Source organism: Bos javanicus, chromosome 8 (genome assembly GCF_032452875.1).
Source record: "Bos javanicus breed banteng chromosome 8, ARS-OSU_banteng_1.0, whole genome shotgun sequence".
Classification (NCBI taxonomy): Eukaryota; Metazoa; Chordata; class Mammalia; order Artiodactyla; family Bovidae; genus Bos; species Bos javanicus.
The window spans coordinates 60,859,112-60,884,222 of record NC_083875.1 but is presented as its reverse complement, the minus strand read 5'-3'; the positions used below and the strand labels follow the sequence as shown (position 1 = coordinate 60,884,222).

Here is a 25,111-nt window from a genome sequence, read left to right as displayed (position 1 = left end):
TGCTCTCTCATTAGCAGCCAAGAGATTTGCTCTGGTTACTCTCTCTGCCTTCATGAACACCACTTCTCCTCTACCGTAAACCTTGCTGGCAGTCTCCTCCTCGTTTTCCCAGCTAACTACCACATGCTCTAGAGGCTTTCCCAGGTTCCTCCAGGCTGTGTCAACTGCTTGACCTCTGGGCCCCCAATCACAGCATATTACCAAGCAGCTTTACCTGGATCTTTCCCTCGAGACTCTAACTTCTCAGGGGAGAGAGCATCTTAATTCATCTTTGTATTTTCACTGTCTGGTATAGAGTAAGTGGTGACCTTCAGTTGAAAAAGACAAGGAGGCATTTGACTTACCTTTGGTTTTTTGGGCAGGGATTAGGAGTACATGGATCCTTTGAGATGCATGATCCAAACTCAAACTGATGGTCCTGGAGGCCCACACAGCGAGCAATGCAGGCGCTGGGGTAAGTGCGTCCATTCTGCCCACAAACGGGGACAAACTGATCTGCACAGTTGCAGGGCAGACCTGCAGGGGGACAGCACCTCAGCAACTGCTCTTGTATGGCCCCTTCCTCTGTTTCCTAATTAAGGTAAACCACTGACAAGCAGTCAGAGGTCTCAGGTTAAAACAGAATTTAACATTAGGTCGGGGGGTGGGGGAGGATGGGGAGCTGAATGGAAGGGGGCATATCCTCCCATCTCAGTGTTTTTAAAGGTGGCAAGGCTCTGAAAAGCCATTTGTCTGCACAATGACTTTCCTTTGTTCCACTTATTGCCTGCTAACTGAGGGTTTCCAGATCTTGATCCCAGGGGTAGAGATCCTTGCAAACTAAACTACGGGTAGGAGAATGTTTCTCCCAATTTGATATATAGAATCTGGAATTTAGATGTTTGATTCTGGTTTAAGGGATTTCCAGAATGTTCAAGGATAATACCAAAAAACAAGACAAAGAATGAAGGTTGTAAACGCCTCACATAGGTTCTTTCTACCTCCTTAGGGAGGAGAAAGAACAAGAAGTTAGTAACTTGGGAAGATATTGTAACTTAAAACTTAAGAATTTTTATGAACATCTCCTTCTGAGTCCTGTGTAGACTGTGGCCCTATTTGAGTCCCCCAGATGTGTATACTTTGTGGCCAGTAAAATCTCCTTAGAGTCTGCTAGCTAAATACTCTTTATTTTTTTATTTTTTTGTCTGTACCACATGCCTTATGGGATTTTAGTTCCTTGACCAGGGATTCACTGGACTACCAGGGAAATCCCATTAAATAGTCATTGATGTAACTTATCCCAGGACATGAGGAGCTACACACTACAGGGAAAAAGGGTCCTACTAGTTGTAAACTTTAACTTCTAAAAACATTGTGATGTATGTAAATAAGTAAAAGTCTTCCTTGTAAATCTTTAGCTCATTTCTCATCCCACATCATTTTTCGGTTTCTCTAGGCAGAATGAATTGTCCTCATCAGAGCACAGCAGATAAAGGATAAAAATAAAGGACAACAACAACAAGACAATAAAGTAGCAAACCCTGGTACTCATTAGGGTGGATAGAGGATGGGATGGAGCTGGTCCTGCCTCTACTTCCCCATCAGTCTGCATTCACTTCTTGTTTCTGATCTCCCTTTTATTTCCAATGTGCTGGAGATACAAGGTTGGTAAACCCTATTCTGTTCTCTTCCTACCCTATTCCATGTGTAATACCAACTCAGAGTCAAGCTGCTGCTGCAACAGGAAGAAATGGTTTAAGGGCAACTACCTAACTCCTCTTTGCCCAGAACCAGATTTGGGAAAAAAGTAGATACCAGCAAATACTGGCAACTATGCTGTTGCTGTTGACAACTGGAGTTTCTTCTCAAGAAAAGAGCATCTCATCTCACTAACCTTGTCACTTACTGTGGCTGATGTGAGCATAATACCAGCAGCATAAAGCCTAGGAAAGTCAAGAAAGTAACATTCTTGATTGACTGTTCATAAAAATTAAGTTTCAAAATTACAATAATTTCCCAAGTTACTTTCCTGTTTTCCCCCTCCCTAAGGAGATATGAATGGAAGGAATCTATGTAAGGTGTTTACAACCTCTGTCTTTGTCTTGCTATTGTTATCACCCTTCAACATTCCAGAAAACTCCCAGACTTGACATACCTAAATTCTAGATTTTATATCTAGATTGGGAGAAATATTCTTTACTTTTTCTTCCAGTAGCTTTGTTTATAGGGGTCCCTGCCTATATGAATCCAGAAAGCCAAGGTAGGACAAGAAGAACATGGTTAAAGAAAACAAACACAGAAACAAATTTACAAAATACAGGGACACTTTGGACTATAGTGGTAGGGGCAAATGGGTATTTCAGCAGGTAGAAAAACTCCATGTAACTAAAACTATACCAATCACTGGCCCTGTTCTTTTTGACTTACGGAATTCCAAAAGGACCTTAAGAAACCATTTACTTTAATGCCTTCAATTTATAGAGGAGGAAGCAATCCAGAGAGCAAAGTACCTTGCTCTCAGGTTATGTATTTACTTTACTGTGAACATTTGCAGTTAATGAGATGCTGCCTTCAAGGGAAAATGGGTACAGAGGATGAGGAAAGCTGCTGGATGACCACGGTTACCTGTGAAGGTACGACGGTCATCTTCTGAGCTGTGCTCGCTGAGACACAGGCGGGTAGAACACACCAAATTGCCAGCAAAACAAGAACAGATATTGCAGTCGACATTAAAGGAAGTTCCATGACCTGAGAGAAAGAGAAATAAAATGCTAATTTATGTCATGAATTTATAAATAAATCACAAATTAAAAATTACATAGTTTAAAAAGTTTTAAAATAGAAATTCTTGAAAGATGACTTCTGAATATATAAACTAGGGAATTAAACTTGTAATACTGGTATTTTCATATTGACCTCCCACCATATCCCCTCCAAACCCCTAATATGCTCATCTCACTAGACTGCTCCAAATTCTCTCCTATCTTATCATGTAAAGCATGACTTCAATTCCTCATCCGAGGTTCTTTCGTACAGAAAAGGTATTTACTCAGTGAAAGTTTATGGAAAGAATGAGTTTATCTTCTGATGTTTTCTGTGATTCAAGGTACCTATGTTACATTTTAGCTAATTAGAATATGGACTAAGCAATGAATACCTGACTTGCTGGTCTAAGCAGAAATTTGCAAGCTCTTTTTAGTCAAAAGTACTCTTCTTAAAGTAAGATCTCACACAGAAGAGTAATACAAGAGGCATATAAAAGCTGAACTACTCTAGTTGATGGGTAGGGGGATGGATGTAGAGGTAGCAGAATGAGCAGGTGGGGTGGGGAGCACATTCTCAAAAGTGGTATTTTTTTTCACAGTTTTTGAGGTTATATATTGATATGAAGAGTTACTAAGGGCTATAAGCAAAAGATGGTTTAAAGAAGCACTGAGAAAGCAAGATCCTCAGACTTTTAGAGAAGGTGATCAAACGAGGAGGTACTCGTAATGTGCTCTCTCCCAACCCCTAACCAACAGTGTAGTTCCCATCCCTTTGGTTTCCATGATGTCACACAGTAAAGAGTTCAGTAAGTGTTAGTTACTATCAGCTGTTAGTAGTCCCTTCTTGATGAGGCTTCTAAGAAGGTTCCTTAGAAGTCCTTGTGTTCCATAGAGTTTGAAAAATACTTCCCTAGAATATCTGATTTGTAGACTTTTACTCTCTGGTGAGAACCCATCCAATGTTCTCCCTACCAAGTTAATACAACTAATCTTGTGTTAAAAACAAAACAAAACAAAAAAACAAAAACAGTTCAAGACTCACTTTTTCTTTTTCCTCCAACAATACAAGACTTCTGAAGGTCTATACAGTGCATCTCTATACAGTTTTCTAAGAGTCCACTTTGCCCACACGAGCAAATTTTATAACAACCAACTTCCCCTGCAGATGATGGCACCTGGATCAGTGTCCCTTGACGGACAATAAAATCAGATGCTTCTCCCAATTTGCAGCCTGTAGGGACAAAAATGAGCTGAGAGAGCTGGTACTGTTCCCTGATATTGTTTTGTGATATCAGATACACTTCACATAAGTTTTATAGATATTGTGTGGCCACTAAAGATTACGTAATAGAACTTTCACTAAACTAGGGAATTGCTTTGGTTCAACTGGCCACAAACAAACAAAAATTCCACGTTCAGTCTGTGAAGTGGTGGTGATTAAAGGACACATACCCCAAAGTTAGAAATAGTTCTTACAAAAATGCTGTAAGATAAGTAGTTCTTAAAATTTTTTAAGGCTTATCAAATATATTTTAAAAACACAGGTATTTTTTTAAATGTAACATGGCAACTGAGAGTAATTTTAGAATAATCTGGTCAGAAAACTTTTAGTGATAGAATAAAGACACATCTTAAATTCAAAGAAAAGTGAATACTTGATTGGACTTAGGGAAAACCCGTTTATTTTCAATTTTAACAAGATTTATTATGATGCTATAGCTTATGTAGTATTATACAAATATTATAAGTGGCCCTTTGAGATATGCTTATTTAATATTTTTTTTTTTCCTTTTTACTTCCCATGTTTAAAAACTAGCCCAAGGTTCTTTTTTCCTTTGGTTGTCAAGAACCTTATGACTCATTATGAGAATCTGGTTTTGAAAGTGAAATAAGTTTACAATCTAAATGACTACTGAAAATTATTTTTTTGTCTTCCTCTGCTTACATAAATAATACACGTTTATTTGAAAAACATAATTTAGAAAATAATCTTATTCCAAAGATAACTGCTATAAAGAAACAACAGCAGCAAATACCCTTGCCCATCCCACACCCCACCCCACCTCTTACCCTGAACACAAGAGTATGGAAGACAGGGATCACCAGATGGACACCCTTTCCGGTTTACCTCACAGAGTTCATTAGCAGGGCAAGGGTTTGGGTTACAAGGATGAGTCACCTCTTCTACAATGTTACCTAAAGAACTTGGCCCTGAAAATACAAAAACAGATCAGTTTAAACACCCAAAAGAGTAGAAGAGGTCTGTAAATTGTCTGAATTAATGACATCTGAAACAAATGGACAGCTCCTGAGGTCTGTATAGTCAAAGCTATGGTTCTTCTACTAGTCATGTATTGATGTGACAGTTGGACCATAAAGAAGGCTGAGCACCAAAGAATTGATGCTTTCAAACTGTGGTGCTGGACGAGACTCTTGAGGGTCCCTTGATCAACAAGGAAATCCAATCAGTCAATCCTAAAGGAAATCAACCCTGAATATTCATTGGAAGGACTGATGCTGAAGCTGAAGCTCCAATGCTTTGGTCATCTGATGTGAAGAGCTGACTCAACAGAAAAGACCCTGATGCTGGGAACGTTGAGGGCAGGAGCAGAAGGGGGTGGCAGAGGATGAGATGGTTGGTTGGCATCATCAACTCAATAAACATGAGTTTAAGCAAACTCTGAGAGATAGTGAAGGACAGGGAAACCTGGCATGCTGCAGTCCATGGGGTGGCAAAGGACTGGACATGACTGAGGGACTGAACAACAACATGAGGTATGATTCAAGTGAGTTATTGAAATGGATTTCCTGATCAACTGTGCATTTCCATAAACAAACATTCATTCATTTGTTTATTTATTGGGTGCCTAAGATAATGCCCATGAATCAAGGCAAATTGGAAGTGGTCAAACAAGAGATGGCAAGAGTGAACGTCGACATTCTAGAAATCAGCTAACTAAAAGGGACTGGAATGGGTGAATTTAACTCAGATGACCATTATATCTACTACTGTGGGCAAGAATCCCTTAGAAGAAATGGAGTAGCCATCATGGTCAACAAAAGAGTCCAAAATGCAGTACTTGGATGCAATCTCAAAAACGACAGAATGATCTCTGTTCGTTTCCAAGGCAAACCATTCAATATCACAGTGATCTAAGTCTATGCCCCAACCAGTAATGCTGAAGAAGCTGAAGTTGAATGGTTCTATGAAGACCTACAAGACCTTTTAGAACTAACACCCAAAAAAGATGTCCTTTTCATTATAGGGGCCTGGAATGCAAAAGTAGGAAGTCAAGAAACACCTGGAGTAACAGGCAAATTTGGCCTTGGAATACGGAATGAAGCAGGGCAAAGGCTAATAGAGTTTTGCCAAGAAAATGCACTGGTCATAGCAAACACCCTCTTCCAACAACACAAGAGAAGACTCTACACATGGACATCACCAGATGGTCAACACCGAGATCAGATTGATTATATTCTTTGCAGCCAAAGATGGAGAAGCTCTATACAGTCAGCAAAAACAAGACCAGGAGCTGACTGTGGCTCAGATCATGAACTCCTTATTGCCAAATTCAGACTTAAATTGAAGAAAGTAGGGAAAACCACTAGACCATTCAGGTATGACCTAAATCAAATCCCTTATGATTATATAGTGGAAGTGAGAAATACATTTAAGGGACTAGATCTGATAGATAGGATGGAGCTTCATGACATTGTACAGGAGACAGGGATCAAGACCATCGCCATGGAAAAGAAATGCAAAAAAGCAAAATGGCTGTCTGAGGAGGCTTTACAAAAAGCTGTGAAAAGAAGAGAAGCAAAAAGCAAAGGAGAAAAGGAAAGATATAAGCATCTGAATGCAGAGTTCCAAAGAATAGCAAGAAGAGATAAGAAAGCCTTCCTCAGTGATCAGTGCAAAGAAATAGAGGAAAACAACAGAATGGGAAAGACTAGAGATCTCTTCAAGAAAATTAGAGATACCAAGGCAACATTTCATGCAAAGATGGGCTCGATAAAGGACAGAAATGGTATGGACCTAACAGAAGCAGAAGATATTAAGAAGAGGCGGCAGGAATACACAGAAGAACTGTACAAAAAGATCTTCACAACCCAGATAATCACGAGGGTGTGATCACTGACCTAGAGCCAGACATCCTGGAATGTGAAGTCAAGTGGGCCTTAGAAAGCATCACTACGAACAAAGCTAGTGGAGGTGATGGAATTCCAGTCGAGCTATTTCAATCCTGAAAGATGATGCTGTGAAAGTGCTGCACTCAATATGCCAGCAAATTTGGAAAACTCAGCAGTGGCCACAGGACTGGAAAAGGTCAGTTTTCATTCCAATCCCAAAGAAAGGCAATGCCAAAGAATGCTCAAACTACCGCACAATTGCACTCATCTCACACGCTAGTAAAGTAATGCTCAAAATTCTCCAAGCCAGGCTTCAGCAATATGTGAACCGTGAACTTCCAGATGTTCAAGCTGGTTTTAGAAAAGGCAGAGGAACCAGAGATCAAATTGCCAACATCTGCTGGATCATCAAAAAAGCAAGAGAGTTCCAGAAAAACATCTATTTCTGCTTTATTGACTATCCCAAAGCCTTTGACTGTGTGGATCACAATAAACTGTGGAAAATTCTGAAAGAGATGGGAATCCCAGACCACCTGACCTGCCTCTTGAGAAACCTATATGCAGGTCAGGAAGCAACAGTTAGAACTGGACATGGAACAACAGACTGGTTCCAAATAGGAAAAGGAGTACATCAAAGCTGTACATTGTCACCCTGCTTCTTTAACTTATATGCAGAGTACATCATGAGAAACGCTGGGCTGGAAGCACAAGCTGGAATCAAGATTGCTAGGAGAAATATCAATAACTTCAGATATGCAGATGACACCACTCTTATGGCAGAAAGTGAAGAGGAACTAAAAAGCCTCTTGATGAAAGTGAAAGTGGATAGTGAAAAAGTTGGCTTAAAGCTCAACATTCAGAAAACGATGATCATGGCATCTGGTCCCATCACTTCATGGGAAATAGATGGGAAAACAGTGGAAACAGTGTCAGACTTTATTTTTTTGGGCTCCAAAATCACTGCAGATGGTGACTGCAGCCATGAAATTAAAAGACGCTTACTCCTTGGAAGGAAAGTTATGACCAACCTAGATAGCATATTGAAAAGCAGAGACATCACTTTGCCAACAAAGGTCCGTCTAGTCAAGGCTATGGTTTTTCCAGTGGTCATGTATGGATGTGAGAGTTGGACTGTGAAGAAAGCTGAGTGCCGAAGAATTGATGCTTTTGAACTGTGGTGTTGGAGAAGACTCTTGAGAGCCCCTTGGACTGCAAGGAGATCCAACCAGTCCATTCTGAAGGAGATCAGCCCTGGGATTTCTTTGGAAGGAATGATGTTGAGGCTGAAACTCCAATACTTTGGCTGCCTCATGTGAAGAGTTGACTCATTGGAAAAGACTCTGATGCTGGGAGGGATTGGGGGCAGGAGGAGAAGGGGAGGACAGAGGATGAGATGGCTGGATGGCATCACTGACTCGATGGACGTGAGTCTGAGTGAACTCCAGGAGTTGGTGATGGACAGGGAGGCCTGGCGTGCTATGATTCATGGGGTCGCAAAGAGTCAGACCCTACTGAGCGACTGAACAAAAGATAATGCCTGGCAAGGTCCTAGGTTCTGGAGATACAGAAGTGAATAAAAAAGGCAAATCTCTATAGAGTTTACATTTTGGTCAGGAAATAGACAATAAATAGACTCTGAGCGTGTGTGTGTATGAATGTAAGTAAAAAGTCAGATAACAATAAGCAGTATAAAGGGATGGAATGTAACATATATTTTGAATAAGGTGGTCAAATAGATGCTTATGTCTAAAAGGGATAATTTAGCACATTCACCATAAATAATGATAATTTATTATGGTAAGATGGACCCTATACCATGATCATATTGGTTAACTTATTAAATAATGACCAAGGAAAAATCTCACTTAATATACAGTCATCCCTCAGTATCTGTGGGGGGTTGATTCCAACACTCCCATGGATATCAAATTCTGAGAATGTTCAAGTCCTTTATATAAAATGGTGTAGTATTTGCATATAACCTAAGCACACTCTCCTGCATAGTTTAAATTATCTCCAGATTATTTATAATACCTAATACAATGTAAATACTATGTCAGTTCAGTCGCTCAGTCGTGTCCGACTCTTTGCGACCCCATGAATCCCAGCACGCCAGGCCTCCCTGTCCATCACCAACTCCCAGAGTTCACTCAGACTCACGTCCATCGAGTCAGTGATGCCATCCAGCCATCTCATCCTCTGTCCTCCCCTTCTCCTCCTGCCCCCAATCCCTCCCAGCATCAGAGTCTTTTCCAATGAGTCAACTCTTCACATGAGGTGGCCAAAGTACTGGAGTTTCAGCTTTAGCATCATTCCTTCCAAAGAAATCCCAGGGCTGATCTCCTTCAGAATGGACTGGTTGGATCTCCTTGCAGTCCAAGGGACTCTTAAGAGTCTTCTCCAACACCACAGTTCAAAAGCATCAATTCTTCGTAAATAGTTATAAATAAAATGTAAATGCTATGTAAATAGTTGCCAGGTATACAACATTCAAATTTTGCTTTTTGGAATTTTCTGGAATTTTTTTTTCCTGAATATTTTCAATTTGCAAATGCAGAACCTGTGGATATGGAGGGCAAACTCTGTGTGACATTTTAAAAGAGTACTGAAATGTAAACAAAAGCATTTCTTTAAGTTTCCTCCCACTGAAAACAGTCTCTGTCTACACATATATTTGACTACTCTAATGGCATCCAGGATTATGAATACATTCATTTTGCTTACTTGATTTTAGGCCAGACTTAGACTCTAAGGCTATAGAGAATCAGGGCTTATAGAATTTATCTCATCCAGCCCAATCATTTTATAAATAGGAAAGCTGAGGCTCACAGAAGTCATCTGCTTAAAATCAGAGAGGCCTATGATTCTAGTCAGTCCAATGCTCTCTTTTTTTCTACACTTGTCACTAAGGTTAAGGGACACAGTCTGTTTGTCTTGATTAAAATATAGTGGATATTGTGAGTTGCAAATGTAGTACCCACTTTTTTCTTTTTACTTACTACCAGGTTGGCAATGGGCCCACAGATAAAAAATCTTTCCCAGCTTCCCATACAATGAGGGGTGGTTTTCCCTTACATGAAGTAGCTAGAATTAAAATACTCATGTTGTGATGGTAAAGTACACGAAGTAACCTTGATGATGGAAGCCAAGCACTAAGAATGGTGGAGAAAGAAAAGGGAACCTGGATTCCACTGTAACAGCCCTAGACTATTTACTTCTGGGCTTTCTTTTGCTTCCATCTGTTCTATTATTTGCAGTTGAACTTAATCCTATCTTAACACAGGAAAATAAAGCTAGTTTGAGCCAGCTCACAGCACTAATGCCCCTTAGTGGTAGCCTAAACACTTCTCTTAACTATATGTACTTAGTCTCTCAGTCGTGTCTGACTCTCTGCGACCCCATGGACTTATAGCCCACCAGCCCACAGGGATTCTCCAGGCAAGAATACTGGAGTGGGTTGCCAGGCCCTTCTCCAGGAGATTTTCCCAACCCAGGGATCGAACCCAGGTCTCCAGCATTGCAGGCAGATTTTTCACTGAGCCACCAGGAAAGCCCCTTGACTATATAGTGTCTATGAATTTTATTCCCTGGTTTCTACCACACAGTCACCTCCTGCTGGGAAGCTTAGCTTCAGAATCCATCAAGGAGATACAAACTTATTCTTCTAGCTCTTGGTAGGAGTATTTGGTACAGAGAAAAACTCCATTTTCATGTACTAACCCAGACCATCATTCCTTACTCCCTATTTGGTGGGTAAGTCCAAGCCAACGCCTGGCTCAGTTTCCACTGATATTAGATGACAAGAAGCTAAAGACTCCCTAGGGGAAATTCTACTTGATCAAATCATGGCAAGGAGACAGCAATGATAAAGAGCTGGTTATCTGAGAATGCGGACACATGACTCATCACTAAGAATTCCTGACTGACAACAGTTCACTACCCACTCAGACTGCTAATGATAGTTGCTTCTGTGTATATATTTTAAGACGACAATTCTTTCCTGGGCTGAAAAGGGCAAGCAAATAAGGTAAGAGTCTGCAGATGAGATATTATCATTAAACCACATGTTCTCAACAGATAGATGCTCATGCAAAGCAAACATCAAGGGCAGAGATAGAAGGGAGAAGCCTTTAAATTAAAAAAAAAAAGTACTTACTGAGGTATGTATCCAAAGGTATGCAATTCTCCAGGTCATCTGTGGGTGACAGAAGCTCACAAATACTTTCAGCTGTGTGGTCTTCAGGGAATTTGTTCTGGTCCCCACATTTCTTGAGAATCTCTACACAATCTGATCTTGAAAAGGAAAATACACACAAATTTAGGATTTGAGGAACCTCCTCACTCCCCAGGTTGCCTAGCCAATATCAATTCTGTTTCAGAAGCTTTTCAGAAAGTGAGTTTTTACAACTCAACAATGTTTCGCACTTTGTTAGGTGCATGATAAAAGAACAGGGCTGACAGCAGACCTTAGGTTGAAGAGTAAGTAATATATTTCACTATCAAAGCAGCCCCAACTTTCTCTGACCTGAGATCAAAAGCCTTGCTCACATTTTACACTCATACCTACTGCCACTACTATCAATGTGGTTTTCCACTGTCATTGAAAGGAAATTAACCTAGGCTAGTCTGATGTGCTCTTTGTGAAATCATATTCCTTTCTCTCAAGGCTTTCTTTCTTCTTCCCTCACTGCCTTCCTGCCTTTCTCTTTTTAAATATCTGTTTATATCAACATTAAAGTGTTTGGCCTGTAACAACTGGAAAACCCACTACTTTAAAATTTTCTGTCTTCAATAGAAATTTGACCCCTCTATAAAGTTTCATCTTTATTTTATCCAGATCCCCCTTTTTTTTGTCTTCCTATTTACTTAAATTTTTTTTAAATTTTTTAATTGAAGTATAGTTAATTTATAATGCTGTGTTCATTTCAGATGTACAACAAACTGGTTTAGTTATATATATACACACTGTTTTTCAGATTCTTCTACCTTATAGGTTATTTCAAAATATTGAGTATAGTTCCCTGTGCTATACAATAGGTCCTTAAACTTTATCCTATAATAGATCTTAATAAGTAAACCATTCAGAAATGTTTATTAGGAACAGACCCTATTGACTATATTTACTAAGTCTTTCACTCATCAAACATTTCTGGAATATCTATTGCACTTTAGGATTATGCTCATTCCTGAAGAGAAGAAAAAGAAGAGAGAAAAGATAAGAAAAAAAGAGGTTCAAAGAAGAGTGTTTATCCTCAAGAAGAGCAAAGCTAACAGGATATAAGACAAATACACATATTAAAGTAAATGAATAGAATAGTGCATTGAAGATACTCACTGTTTCTTGAACAAAGTTCCATGAGAAAAGTACAAATGAAAGTCTACAGAAATTTGTAGTTTGGATAAACTACTATCAGCTGGAGAAATCTGGGAAGATTCCATAGCAATGACTGGAATTTAAGAGGGGCTAAGGCAGACAGTCAACGTTCTAGGAATGAGCAAAATAAAATGGACTGGAATGGGTGAATTTAACTCAGATGACCATCATATCTACTACTGTGGGCAAGAATCCCTTAGAAGAAATGGAGTAGCCATCATGGTCAACAAAAGAGTCCGAAATGCAGTACTTGGATGCAATCTCAAAAATAACAGAATGATCTCTGTTTGTTTCCAAGGCATACCATTCAATATCACGGTGATCCAAGCCTATGCCCCTACCAGTAACGCTGAAGAAGCTGAGTTGAATGGTTCTATGAAGACCTACAAAACCTTTTAGCACTAACACCCAAAAAAGATGTTCTTTTCATTATAGGGGACTGGAATGCAAAAGTAGGAAGTCAAGAGATACCTGGAGTAACAGGCAAATTTGGCCTTGGAATACGGAATGAAGCAGGGCAAAGGCTAATAGAGTTTTGCCAAGAAAATGCACTGGTCATAGCAAACACCCTCTTCCAACAACACAAGAGAAGACTCTACACATGAACATCACCAGATGGTCAACACCGAGATCAGATTGATTATATTCTTTGCAGCCAAAGATGGAGAAGCTTTATACAGTCAGCAAAAACAAGACCAGGAGCTGACTGTGGCTCAGATCATGAACTCCTTATTGTCAGATTCAGACTTAATTGAAGAAAGTAGGGAAAACCACTAGACCATTCAGGTATGACCTAAATCAAATCCCTTATGATTATACAGTGGAAGTGAGAAATACATTTAAGGGACTAGATCTGACACAGAGTACCTGATGAACTATGGACTGAGGTTCGTGACATTGTACAGGAGACAGGGATCAAGACCATCCCCATGGAAAAGAAATGCAAAAAAGCAAAATGGCTGTCTGAGGAGGCCTTACAAATAGCTGTGAAAAGAAGAGAAGAGAAAAGGAGAAAAGGAAAGATATTCCCATCTGAATGCAGATTTCCAAAGAATAAAAAGGAGAGATAAGAAAACCTTTCTCAGCGATCAATGCAAAGAAATACAGGAAAGCAACAGAATGGGAAAGACTAGAGATCTCTTCAAGAAAATTAGAGATACCAAGAGAATATTTCATGCAAAGATGGGCTCAATAAAGGACAGAAATGATATGGACCTAACAGAAGCAGAAGACATTAAGAAGAGGTGGCAAGAATACACAGGAAAACTGTACAAAAAAAATTTTCACGACCCAGATAATCATGAGGGTGTGATCACTCACCTAGAGCCAGACATCCTGGAATGTGAAGTCAAGTGGGCCTTAGAAAGCATCAATATGAACAAAGCTAGTGGAGGTGATGGAATTCCAGGTGAGCTATTTCAAATCCTGGAAGATGATGCTGTGAAAGTGCTGCACTCAATATGCCAGCAAATTTGGAAAACTCAGCAGTGGCCACAGGACTGGAAAAGGTCAGTTTTCATTCCAATGCCAAAGAAAGGCAATGCCAAAGAATGCTCAAACTACCGCACAATTGCACTCATCTCACACGCTAGTAAAGTAATGCTCAAAATTCTCCAAGCCAGGCTTCAACAGTACGTGAACCGTGAACTTCCAGATGTTCAAGCTGGTTTTAGAAAAGGCAGAGGAACCAGAGATCAAATTGCCAACATCTGCTGGATCATCAAAAAAGCAAGAGAGTTCCAGAAAAACATCTATTTCTGCTTTATTGACTATCCCAAAGCCTTTGACTGTGTGGATCACAATAAACTGTGGAAAATTCTGAAAGAGATGTGAATCCCAGACCACCTGACCTGCCTCTTGAGAAACCTATATGCAGGTCAGGAAGCAACAGTTAGAACTGGACATGGAACAACAGACTGGTTCCAAATAGGAAAAGGAGTTCGTCAAGGCTGTGTATTGTCACCCTGCTCATTTAACTTATATGCAGAGTACATCATGAGAAACGCTGGGCTGGAAGAAGCACAAGCTGGAATCAAGATTGCCGGGAGAACTATCAATAACCTCAGATATGCAGATGACACCACTCTTATGGCAGAAAGTGAAGAAGAACTAAGGAGCCTCTTGATGAAAGTGAAAGAGGAGAGTGAAATAGTTGGCTTAAAGCTCAACATTCAGAAAACTAAGATCATGGCATCCGGTCCCATCACTTCATGGGAAATAGATGGGAAAACAGTGGAAACAGTGTCAGACTTTATTTTTTTGGGCTCCAAAATCACTGCAGGTGGTGACTGCAGCCATGAAATTAAAAGACACTTACTCCTTGGAAGGAAAGTTGTGACCGACCTGCACATTAAAGAGCAGAGATATTACTTTGCCAACAAAGGTCCGTTTAGTCAAGGCTATGGTTTTTTCAGTGGTCATGTATGGATGTGAGAGTTGGACTGTGAAGAAAGCTGAGTGCCGAAGAATTGATGCTTTTGAACTGTGGTGTTGGAGAAGACTCTTGAGAGTCCCTTGGACTGTAAGGAGATCCAACCATTCCATCCTAAAGGAGACCAGTCCTGGGTGTTCATTGGAAGGACTGATGCTGAGGCTGAAACTCCAATACTTTGGCCACCTCATGTGAAGAGTTGACTCATTGGAAAAGACTCTGATGCTGGGAGGGATTGGGGGCAGGGAGAGAAGGGGGAGAAGAGGATGAGATGGCTGGATGGCATCACCGACTCGATGGACATGAGTTTGGGTGAACTCTGGGAGTTGGTGATGGACAGGGAGGCCTGGCGTGCTGCGATTCATGGGGTCACAAAGAGTCGGACACGACTGAGTGACTGAACTGAACTGAACTGAAGAAGGACAGGCAGTGGGCGAGTACAGATACAGGGTAGGAGGAAGAGTATTTTCAGTAAAGAAGGAAAATTGGGAGAACATCTGACATGTGGGGGTGATGACTCTAGAGATAGGCTGTGGGTAGAGATCATAGAGGGTCCAAACCAAAACTGGAGAGTCATTATGATGAAAGAAACTTACTTGCAAATAATACTGCCCCGTGATTTACTATGACAAGGCTTAATCTGCAACGAACAAGCTATTGCTTTCCACATTTCTGGTTGGCACTTTTTAATGTCAAGAACAGGTATGCTGATAAATGGCATCTTTATGCTTCCTTTTTCCCACAGCTTCATGTCATTCATGGCTCCTTGATCTGACTGAGCATTGCAACTCCTGAAAAGTTCTGTTGGCCTGAAGAGAAAAAAGGCCAGAAGGAATCAAGAGGCAATTATTTTCTAGAAAGAAGCTACGTGTAAAATCTTGACATGCCAGTGTATCAGGAAAATATATTTTTTTAAAGAAGAAAGTGCATACAACCCATCAAAGAATGTCAGCTTTGAATGTATGAAGATTCAAAGTAGACATCAGCACTAAGACTCTGATTGAAATTTTTCTTTAAAATACAGATTTTTGTGAGGCACTTAAAAACTTCAAAACACTGTAGACTATCATCTCAGACCATACTATTTCTTTCATCTCATAAAATAAATAAGTTCAAGTTTTAAAAACTGAGGTATAATTTATAAAAATAAAATTTATAGATCTTATGGTTAGTTCAATTTGACAAACATATACATTCATATGGGCATATCCAAATCAATGAGCAGCATTTCTATCCTGTTAAAAAGTTCCCTTGTGTCCCCATCTAGTCAATGCCCTTCCCTGCTACTGCACCCCAGAGGCCACCACCACTCATATTCAGATCACCAGAGATTAATTCTCAAATGGAATCATACTGTATGTAGTCTTCTGGGTCTAGTGTCTTGAGCTAAAGAATCTTGAGATGTACTCATGTTGTGCATATAAATTGCTTATTCTTTTTATTGTTCAGTCATATTTTATTAATAAATGTATCATAATTTGTTTATCCCAGTGGTTCCCAAACTTTTTGATCTCAGGACCCATTTACACTTTTGAAACTACAGAGTTCTCAAAAAGCTTTTGTTTATGTAGACTATATACACCAATATCCCATTATCATAAATCAAAACTGAGAGATTTTTAAAGTACTTCTTAATCCATTTAAAATGATAAATCCATTTCACGATAACAAAAGGAAGAGAAGGGTAGGTCTGTTGCAGTTTTGTAAATCTCTTTTAATGTCTGGCTTTAAAAAGACAGCTGCACTTTCGTATGTGCCCCTGCATTCAATCTGTTGCTATATCACGCCTTAAAGCAGCTGGAAAACTTCACTATTCACTCTTGTGAGTGAAAAAGGCAAATAATGTCTTGGTATTATTATAAAAATAGTTTTAATCTCATGGGGTTTTGGGAAAACAGAACACACTTTGAGAAATGCTGGTTTATTCATTCATTCACTGGTTTAGTGACATTAAGGTTGCTTCTAGTTTTCATGTCTCTTTTCCCTGGCTATGAATGGCACTGTTGGGTTATAACTTTCTAAGAAACTGTCAAACTGTTTCCAGAAGTAGTTACATCATCTTCTGCTCTCACCAGCCAAGTATGAAAATTCCAGCTGCTTTACATGCTTGTCAGTCTTTGTAGTTAATCACTCAATTGTGTGTAGTGGTATATCACTGGTTTTAATTTGCATTTTGCTGATGACTAATTGCACTGAGCACCTTTTCATGCACTTATTGACCATTTTGATATCTTCATTTGTGAAGCATCTTTCCAGCCTTTTGACTTTTTTTAAAGTTGTCTTTTTACTATTGAGTTGTAAGAATTCTTTATATATTCCAGACATTAAGTTCTTTGTCAGACATATGTATTACAAATATTTTCTATCAGCTTGTGGTTTGCCTTTTCATTTTCTCAATGGTGTCTTTCGATGAACAAATTTTTTTAACTTTAAAAATTTATTTGAGATACTATATTATTGGGGTATAATTTACATACAATATAATGTGAAGATCTTGAAAGTTCAGTTCAGTAAGTTTTGAAAATTATATTCATGTATATAATCAAACTCCCAAATAAAATATAGAACATTTCTGTCACTCCATAAAGTTCCCTTATACATTCTTCCAGGCGATTTCCCTTTCTGCCAGAGGCAAGGACTTTCTGATCTTAATCCTTAATGATTACTTTTTTCTATTCTTGAACTCATACATGTGGATGTGTTTTGGGTTGGGCTTCTTTCACTCAACATAAGATTCATCTGTGTTTTGGGGTTTATCAGTACTTTGGCTTTTTTTTCTCTCCTGCTAGGTACTAGCTATTCTATTGTTTAAATACCACAGTATGTTCTTTCATTCTCTTCTTGATGGATGTTTTATTTATCCACCCCTGCTTCCCATTGGAGAAGGAAATGGCAACCCACTCCAGTGTTCTTGCCTGGAGAATCCCCCAGACGGGGGAGCCTGGTGGGCTGCTGTCTACGGGGTAGCACAGAGTCAGACACGACTGAAGTGACTTAGCAACAGCAGCAGCAGCTCCCCATTTTGGAGTTCTTATGAATAAGGGTGCTATGTAAGCCTTTTGGGGGAACATATATTTTCATGTATCTTGGATAAATGCTTCAGAATGAAATTGCTAGGGTACAGATTTAACTTTTTAAGAAATTGCAAGAAAACTTTCCAAAGTGCTTAAACACATCTTATACTCCCAGCAGCAAATTATGAAAATTCCATTTCATGCACATGCTTGGCAGTCTTCTGCTTTTAGCTATTTGGTGTGAGGGAGCATCTCATTGGGGTTTTAATTTGCATTTTTGCATGACTAATGGTAATGAACTTTTTCTATACTAAGTGTTTGTTTTGATGTCTTTTTTTTTTTTTTTTTTGATGTCTTTTTTGATGAAGTGTCCTTGGAAGTTTTTTTGCCCATTTTTCAATTTGACTTTTACTATGCCGTTATAGGAATTATCTATATATCCTGGATATAATACCTTTGTCAAATGCATCTGTGTGTGATTATGTGTGTGTATGTGTGCATTTGTGAAGTAGGAAATATTTTTTCTCAGACTGTGGCCTCTCTTCTCAAATTTTAAATGGTGGCTTTAAGTCAACAAAAATGTTTACTGTTGAACTCCAGTTCATTATTTTTTTTCTATTATAATTAGTATCTTGTGTCCTGTCTACAAAATCTTTGTCTATATCATGGTTGTTTAGAGATTCTCCTATTTTTTTTCCCAGAAGCTTTTATTTTTATTTCTATGACCCATCTTGAATTAATGTTTATGGTGCGAGATAGAAGTTAAGGTTCTTTTCTATTTTCATACAGATATTCAACTGTCCCACCATTATTTGTCGAAAAGCTGTTACTTTTGCACTGAGTTGCCTTGCTTTGTTGAAAATCAAGTTTCAGCACAGTGTGGGTATACTATTGCTTTTCTATTTTGTCATTGATCTGTTTGTCTAAATTTATGCCAATATCATACTGATTTAATTTCTATTGCTTTATAATAAGTCTTGAAATCATGTACTGTAAGGTCTCCAAATTTAGTCTTTAAAAATACTGTTTTAGGTATTCTAGGTTCTTTGTATTTTCATATGAATTTTAGAATTAGACTGCCACTTTCTATTTTAAAAAGTCATTTGGGATTTTGATTGAGGTTGCACTGACTAGAGTTCAGATTGGTTTCAAGAGAATTAACATCTTAACAGTATTAAAATGTTCTAATCTACATAGAGAAGTACATAGTACTTCTCTCCATGTATTTTCTGTCTTTAATTTCTTTTTGCAAAGTTTTCTAGTTTCTAGAGTAGAGTTTTTGTACATCTTTTGTTGAATTTATCTCTAAGTATTTCATATTTTTTATGCAGTTGTATAGATTTTCTTTATAAATTTCATTTTCTAATTGTTTCTTGCTAATAAACAGAAACACAATTTGCTTTTTTATGTTAACCTTATACCCTATGACTGTCAAATTCAAGGATTTAAGGGGAGTTTGTATGCAGATTTTATGTCATCTCCTTTTGCAGTTCCCTCCTTTCTGGGATTTTCTATTTCCACATCCAGCTACTCTGGCAGCCCCAAACTCTGATCTCTTAACTCCTCAGTCCAATACTGCTGCTTTTTGCTTGAAATCTATATGCCATGCCAGGGGACTAAGAGTGCCTATGAAGGAAAAACTGGATAAAAGTGGCCCTCACTCAGTGTGGTCTCTATCTTTCATGAGATGTAGTTCTTCCTGCATTAGGTCACTCTCAAAGGCCTTCAAAACAATTATGTTTTTGTAGTTTGTATAGGGCTAATAATTGGTATTTTTTAAATATAAAAATATTTAATTATATCAGTTTCCTATCAACAAACAAGTCATTGAAGGCTGTTTATACTGGCCATTTCCATTGGTTGGCAGGAGGCTCTTTCACTAAAGGATCCCATGGTTTCCACTGAACCGTTTTTCTTGTCAGGCTTAGTTCCTTTTCAGCTTGAAGAATTACCTCTTTTACTTGGCCACCCTGAAGTTGCTCTCCTAGTTTTTTAACATCTGGTTCCGCTTTAACCATACTCAGCTTCTCATTTGTAATCTGTTCTGTATACTTCCTATATGCTGCATTTTTTAGGGATCTGTCCAAGAACATCAAGAAACTTTGTATACAATATTTTTAGCCTCTCATGTGGAGTCTTACATACAGCTAATCCCACAAGGTCAGCGGTCTTCAGCAACCCCGCCATGAGAGCCATAACTGGTATTGACAGGAGTGTTAGTCTGATACAAACTGCTCTACCATTACCATAAGTTAGGAATATATCCAAATTTAACTTTAAACATTTGCTAGATCTCAAATTTGCTCAACCTCTAAGCCAGGTCTTTATTGGCTAATATTAGCTGTAAAGATATCTCAATTTTCTTTCTTGAAATAATAATCTGAATACTTTTAAGAGGGTAGAACTAGCTTGAGGTAAACTCCTCAAGGTGTGTTAGCTTGAGGTAAACATCCTATGAACTTCCTTCTGGATCAACTGATTGATTCTCTGTCTTTTTGCCCTCCTGATCTTTGGGCTGTGCCTCACAAATCAACTAGCCCCCTTTTCTTTAGAAATTCTCCCTCTCTGGCTTCTCTGATACAGCATTCTGTATGCTTCTGGATGCCCCTTTCCTGGTTTTCTTCATTCCTTCTTCAGCCATTACTTCAGTTCTTGGCTCTTATTTTTCTTATCATAATGGATATCTCAGGAAAACACCTATTTAATTGCTCCTGTAAAGAATGCTTTTGTATGTCATAGGGGACTCAATGAGTGTGAACTTCAACCAATCTGAAGGTCCTTCACAGCAAGTTGTCATAAGAGGGTATTTGGATGAGTAAATTGTTCACATTGCTCTACTCTGCACTGAATTATTTTTTCACTGGTGATGCAGAGGAAGGGAGAGAGGAAGAATGGGAGATTGAAGGCAGAAGGACTCTGCATTCTAGAAGTCTGAAGCATCTTTAGATTAGAAGTGGCTTTGTTATAGTGCTTCCTTTCCCAGTGGTGATTTACCAGGTGAATACAGCCTTTAAAGATGAAATGATAAAGATATACTACTTCCTTTTAACTTAGCAGGAACAAAATCAGAGTTCTTAAGGAACTCCTGCTAAGGAACATTTTAGCAGAGTTCCTGCTAAAATGATCTTTTTTCACTTATTTAAAAATAAGTCAATTAATGACAAAATACTTCCATTCCATGTATAGTAATTTGCTCTTACCTGTTGTTAAAATTAGTGCAGTAAGTGAGGTTTCTACAGCCCAACTGGCAAGGTTCCCGGACATCTGCTAAACAGGTCAACATGGACACTTCCACTGGATTATATTCACAAAAGCGATCAAACTCTTGCCAACTCTGTGTATTGCCCCAGCTCATGCTATAGAGTTTAGTACACAGTTCTCTGAAACAAAAGCACAAATACAGAAACATACAGATCAGCCAAATGAATATTTGATTTGCATAAAACTTAAACTCTATGAACTGTGCTTTAGAACATAAATGAAAAAAATATACAAAGATCAAAAGACTAAGACCTATCTTCTAGAATTTAGAGCCCCCAAAAGTAATCTTTTACATGAAAAAGTTAGCTTTCTTTTATTATCGATCTCTTTTCTTTGCCATGGTTGCTAGAAAGCTTGGTGTTCAATTTAATGTTTAATCATATTTGTACATCCTTATTCTTGGCACAAGTATTCCCCTCTATATTTCTGATCTCTCTTTTACCTTTAAAGAACCTGCCTGCAAATACAGGAGACATAAGAGATGCAGGTTTGATTCCTGGGTCAGGAAGATCCCCTGGAGGAGGGCATGGCAACCCACTCCAGTATTCTTGCCTGGAGAATCCCATGGACAGAGGAGCCTGGCACGCTATGGATCATAGGCTTGCAAAAAGTTGGACACGACTGAAGCTACTTTGCAGCAGCAGCAAATGTAAAGCACACGGTTCTGCTTCTACCAAGACATAGTCCACTATATTTATGTTCGTCACATGAGGCAAAAATGTAACTTGATCCTCAGACTCCTTTTAAGAAGCATTATAGACTTAAGTTCACTAGCTTCTCCCTGAAAAAGTATCCCAAGCAACTTATAGTCCTTAAGATATACCAAGACAGCCTATATATATAGGCTTTAAGAATTTCAAAGCTGCTATAAACTATTATATATAGCAATATATACTATATATTATTGTAGTATGCATGTATTCTTATTTCAGTACTCGCTAATTATAAAGCAACTTCGGTGCATATATATATAGCTGAAACAGAATCAGGATCATTTCCAAAGTGATTTCACATTTTATACTCATTAATTTTTAACACTGATAAATGTAATAAAAGTATAAAAAAAGTAATACGTAATATAAAATTTTAATACTACCAGAATGTACAAAGTCACAAGTAAAAATTCTCCACCTCTGTCACATTTTGACTCTCATAATTACCTCTATGAGGAGGGTACCTTTACTTTTATAAGTTTGCTCATTCACTTTACCAACATTTATTGCATGCCTATTTTATGTGAGGCCCTGTTCAAGGCACTGGCTATGCAGTGGTGAATAAAAGAAACAAAGTCCCTACTCTCAGTGGAGCTTACACATCATGGGGATGAGAAAGCTGAGGTACCTTGAGGTACCAAGATCCAACAGGCACCTGGATCTGGAAAATCAGTACTTTCTCTAGTCCTTACTTTCTGTATGACCTTGGACCTTGTTTAATATCTCAAGTTAGTTTTCTATATATAAACAAGAATTAACACAAATTGACATCAGTCATAAGATGATACCGGCCTTGTCAGATTTCATGAAGATGAATAAGATGAAAGTGAAAGCATTCAGTAAACCATAAAACCTTACATCAAGATAAGAGATGTAGTGTTTCTTACCAAAATTCTTCTTGGATGACACAGCCATTCCAATCTCCAGTTGATTACAGGGCACAACTCTTTAGTAGACACTCAAAGAATTATTCAGGATCCTTCCCAAATATATACATTTATAATTCCTATCAGTAACCCAATTTCCAATTATAGGACCAACTTAACTTCTCTTTTAGCCCTTCTGTTAATTTTCTTTTGATGTTTTCCAAGTTTTTCATATCTTTGGTAAAGTTTAATGAGCTATTCTAGGCACAATTTTTTGATAAAGTCTATCCAATTTAGGAAACACAGAGGAATTTCCTGTTGGTCCAGTGTTTAGGACTCCATGCTTCCACTGGAGGGGGCCTGGGTTCGATCTATGCTCAGGAACGAAGATTCCCACCCCCCACCCCCCACCCCCCACCGGCAAAAGACTGCTTCACTGTTTGTATGTCATATTTATTCAGGATATTACAGTAACATGTGGTACATTTTCACCCAAAATATCTCTAATAAAGCAAACTTCTGTGTTCTACCATTACTTTATCTCCATTTATTCTTGTCTCTAGATTGTGTTTCCTCAAGCCTACACAAATAGTATTGTTAGTTTTTTATCCCTAAGTGTATCACCTAAATAAATGCCAATACACTGCTGTCTAACTCCGGATACAAGTGTCAACTCAGGTTACTCACCAATATACACAAAGAGTTGATTAAGTTCAAAGTTTCATAGTTTAACAAAAAGAATATCTCTTAGCTGTCAGGTCACAACATCTACATTGTAGGCTTACTTGAGGATAACCTCGAGGGTAGAATTCATATTGCATCATCTTTAAATATTTAATGCCCTGCCAATGCTATTCCTCTCACTCTAAAACATAGTGCTTTTAGCTCAATGTACAAAAACAATGTTCTATATATACATGATGCTCAATAAACACCTGCTGGATGAAAGAATGAGGGATTTTATATCTTCTGAACTCTTTACACAGTGCAAGAATATAACACACATTTCCTTAAATTCATTAATTAAAATGCTATTTTCTACTGGTTTTAATAAAGGAAAATGAGATACTGACCTACATGTTGAAGTGTTTGCTTTAGAACAACAATGCAGTTTAGCACCATCAAGGCCTGTAGAGGGAGGAGGATGCAGAGTGACTCCAGGGTGAACAGACTGTGAGCTTTCAAGAAAACACTGCCAAAGTGGATCCTGAGGCAAAGGCTGGGTCTTACAACCCTCGATGAGGCCATCGACAATCTCCATTTCTGTTTTCTTAGACATCAGAATTCTCTTGCAGGCACTTTGGCAAGCATGATCTTCAGCTCTGTCACAGCAATACAAACCTACAGTTTTGGAATAGAAGTGGATTAATTAGCTGGTTTTATAGCATGCACTGCTCAGGCAGAAGAATCAAGTGGTATACTGGAATCCATTACTACTCAGAGTCATGTCAACATCTCCAGGATATTGAGCCTACCAAATTCTCTTTCCATTGCTTTGCAGTGTAGCAAACAAGTGAAAAGCTAAAGGTGGACTAGGTATCTATTATCAGATTCTCCACTGTGCTCATTCATGGGCTCTCCAGCATCATTCCTAGATAAATGAAATATCCTCTTACACCAAAGAGGTCCTTACCTGCAAGGTATTTTATGTTCCTGGAAAGGATACAGTAGGTCAAATTGGAATTATTTCATGCTAGAAACAACTATGTAAAAGGATCATGTTCTTGACATAATGAGAAAGATGACTAATTTTAATAGCAATAATCACAAATACTGTATTTCATCACATTCTGGGATAAAAAGATTTATAAATCTGTACAAATTAATCTAAGTAGTAATTTAAATAATACAATAACAAACTCTGACAAGGTATCAGTTTGTTATACTTTTCTATAAAAAACTAGAAAGCAAGTGAACACTTTCAACCAGACTATAGAATTCAAAGGGCTTCTTTGAAGTAGTTTTCTTAGGAGTTTGACTTCTTAAGAAGCCTATTCAGGAATATCTGTTTGTAGCTTTCTTTTCCAGTTTTCCTATATATTAGCACAGACATTTGAGATGGTTGTTCTTTTACCCTTAAAACATTTTCTGCCTTTTTTTTTCTTTTGACCTGCTATCAACTTTGCTTCAGCAGCACCTCTCCATAGCCTAAATGTCAGTGAAGACAGATCTCTCTTTAAAATAAATGAATGTTATTTGCAGCAAGTGCTTCACCCTCTGATTTTCCTCACACAATCACAAAATGTCATAAGCCTTAGTTAGAATCTGGCCAAACAAGGCATAGCGCTGCTTTTGAGTTTACAAAAACAAGTCTTTGAATATCCCAGTGTAAGTCAAAACACTGGCATCTGGCTTACAAGCCTTTTGCCAGTTTTGCTTAATTAGTCAGTTACTTTAAGTCTGATCACCTCTAAATGAAGAAAATGATTTATAGGCTTTACAAAGCTGAGATTCTGAAGATCCCATAAGGTGCAAGTTCATCAGGAGGCCCTGACTTTTGAAAGTATGAGAATCTCATTTATACTGATATTTTTATTATAAAAGTAACAAATGTTCATTGGTAAAATTCAAATATTA

General features: G+C 38.4%; 1 protein-coding gene and 1 pseudogene across 1 annotated transcript in view; both read right to left on the bottom strand.

Moving 5' to 3' along the window:
- RECK (reversion inducing cysteine rich protein with kazal motifs) overlaps positions 1-25,111 on the bottom strand; it is an 81,378-nt gene that overhangs the window by 13,033 nt on the left and 43,234 nt on the right. The window contains exons 9-16 of the mRNA XM_061425640.1: positions 23,608-23,875; positions 20,895-21,074; positions 15,277-15,489; positions 11,032-11,168; positions 4,815-4,955; positions 3,787-3,975; positions 2,605-2,727; positions 345-516 (exon numbers count right to left, since the gene is read on the bottom strand). Coding sequence (XP_061281624.1) covers positions 345-516; positions 2,605-2,727; positions 3,787-3,975; positions 4,815-4,955; positions 11,032-11,168; positions 15,277-15,489; positions 20,895-21,074; positions 23,608-23,875 — 1,423 coding nt within the window. The remainder of the gene's footprint in view (positions 1-344; positions 517-2,604; positions 2,728-3,786; positions 3,976-4,814; positions 4,956-11,031; positions 11,169-15,276; positions 15,490-20,894; positions 21,075-23,607; positions 23,876-25,111) is intronic.
- Positions 18,949-20,732, bottom strand: LOC133252754 (NADH dehydrogenase [ubiquinone] 1 alpha subcomplex subunit 5-like; annotated as a pseudogene).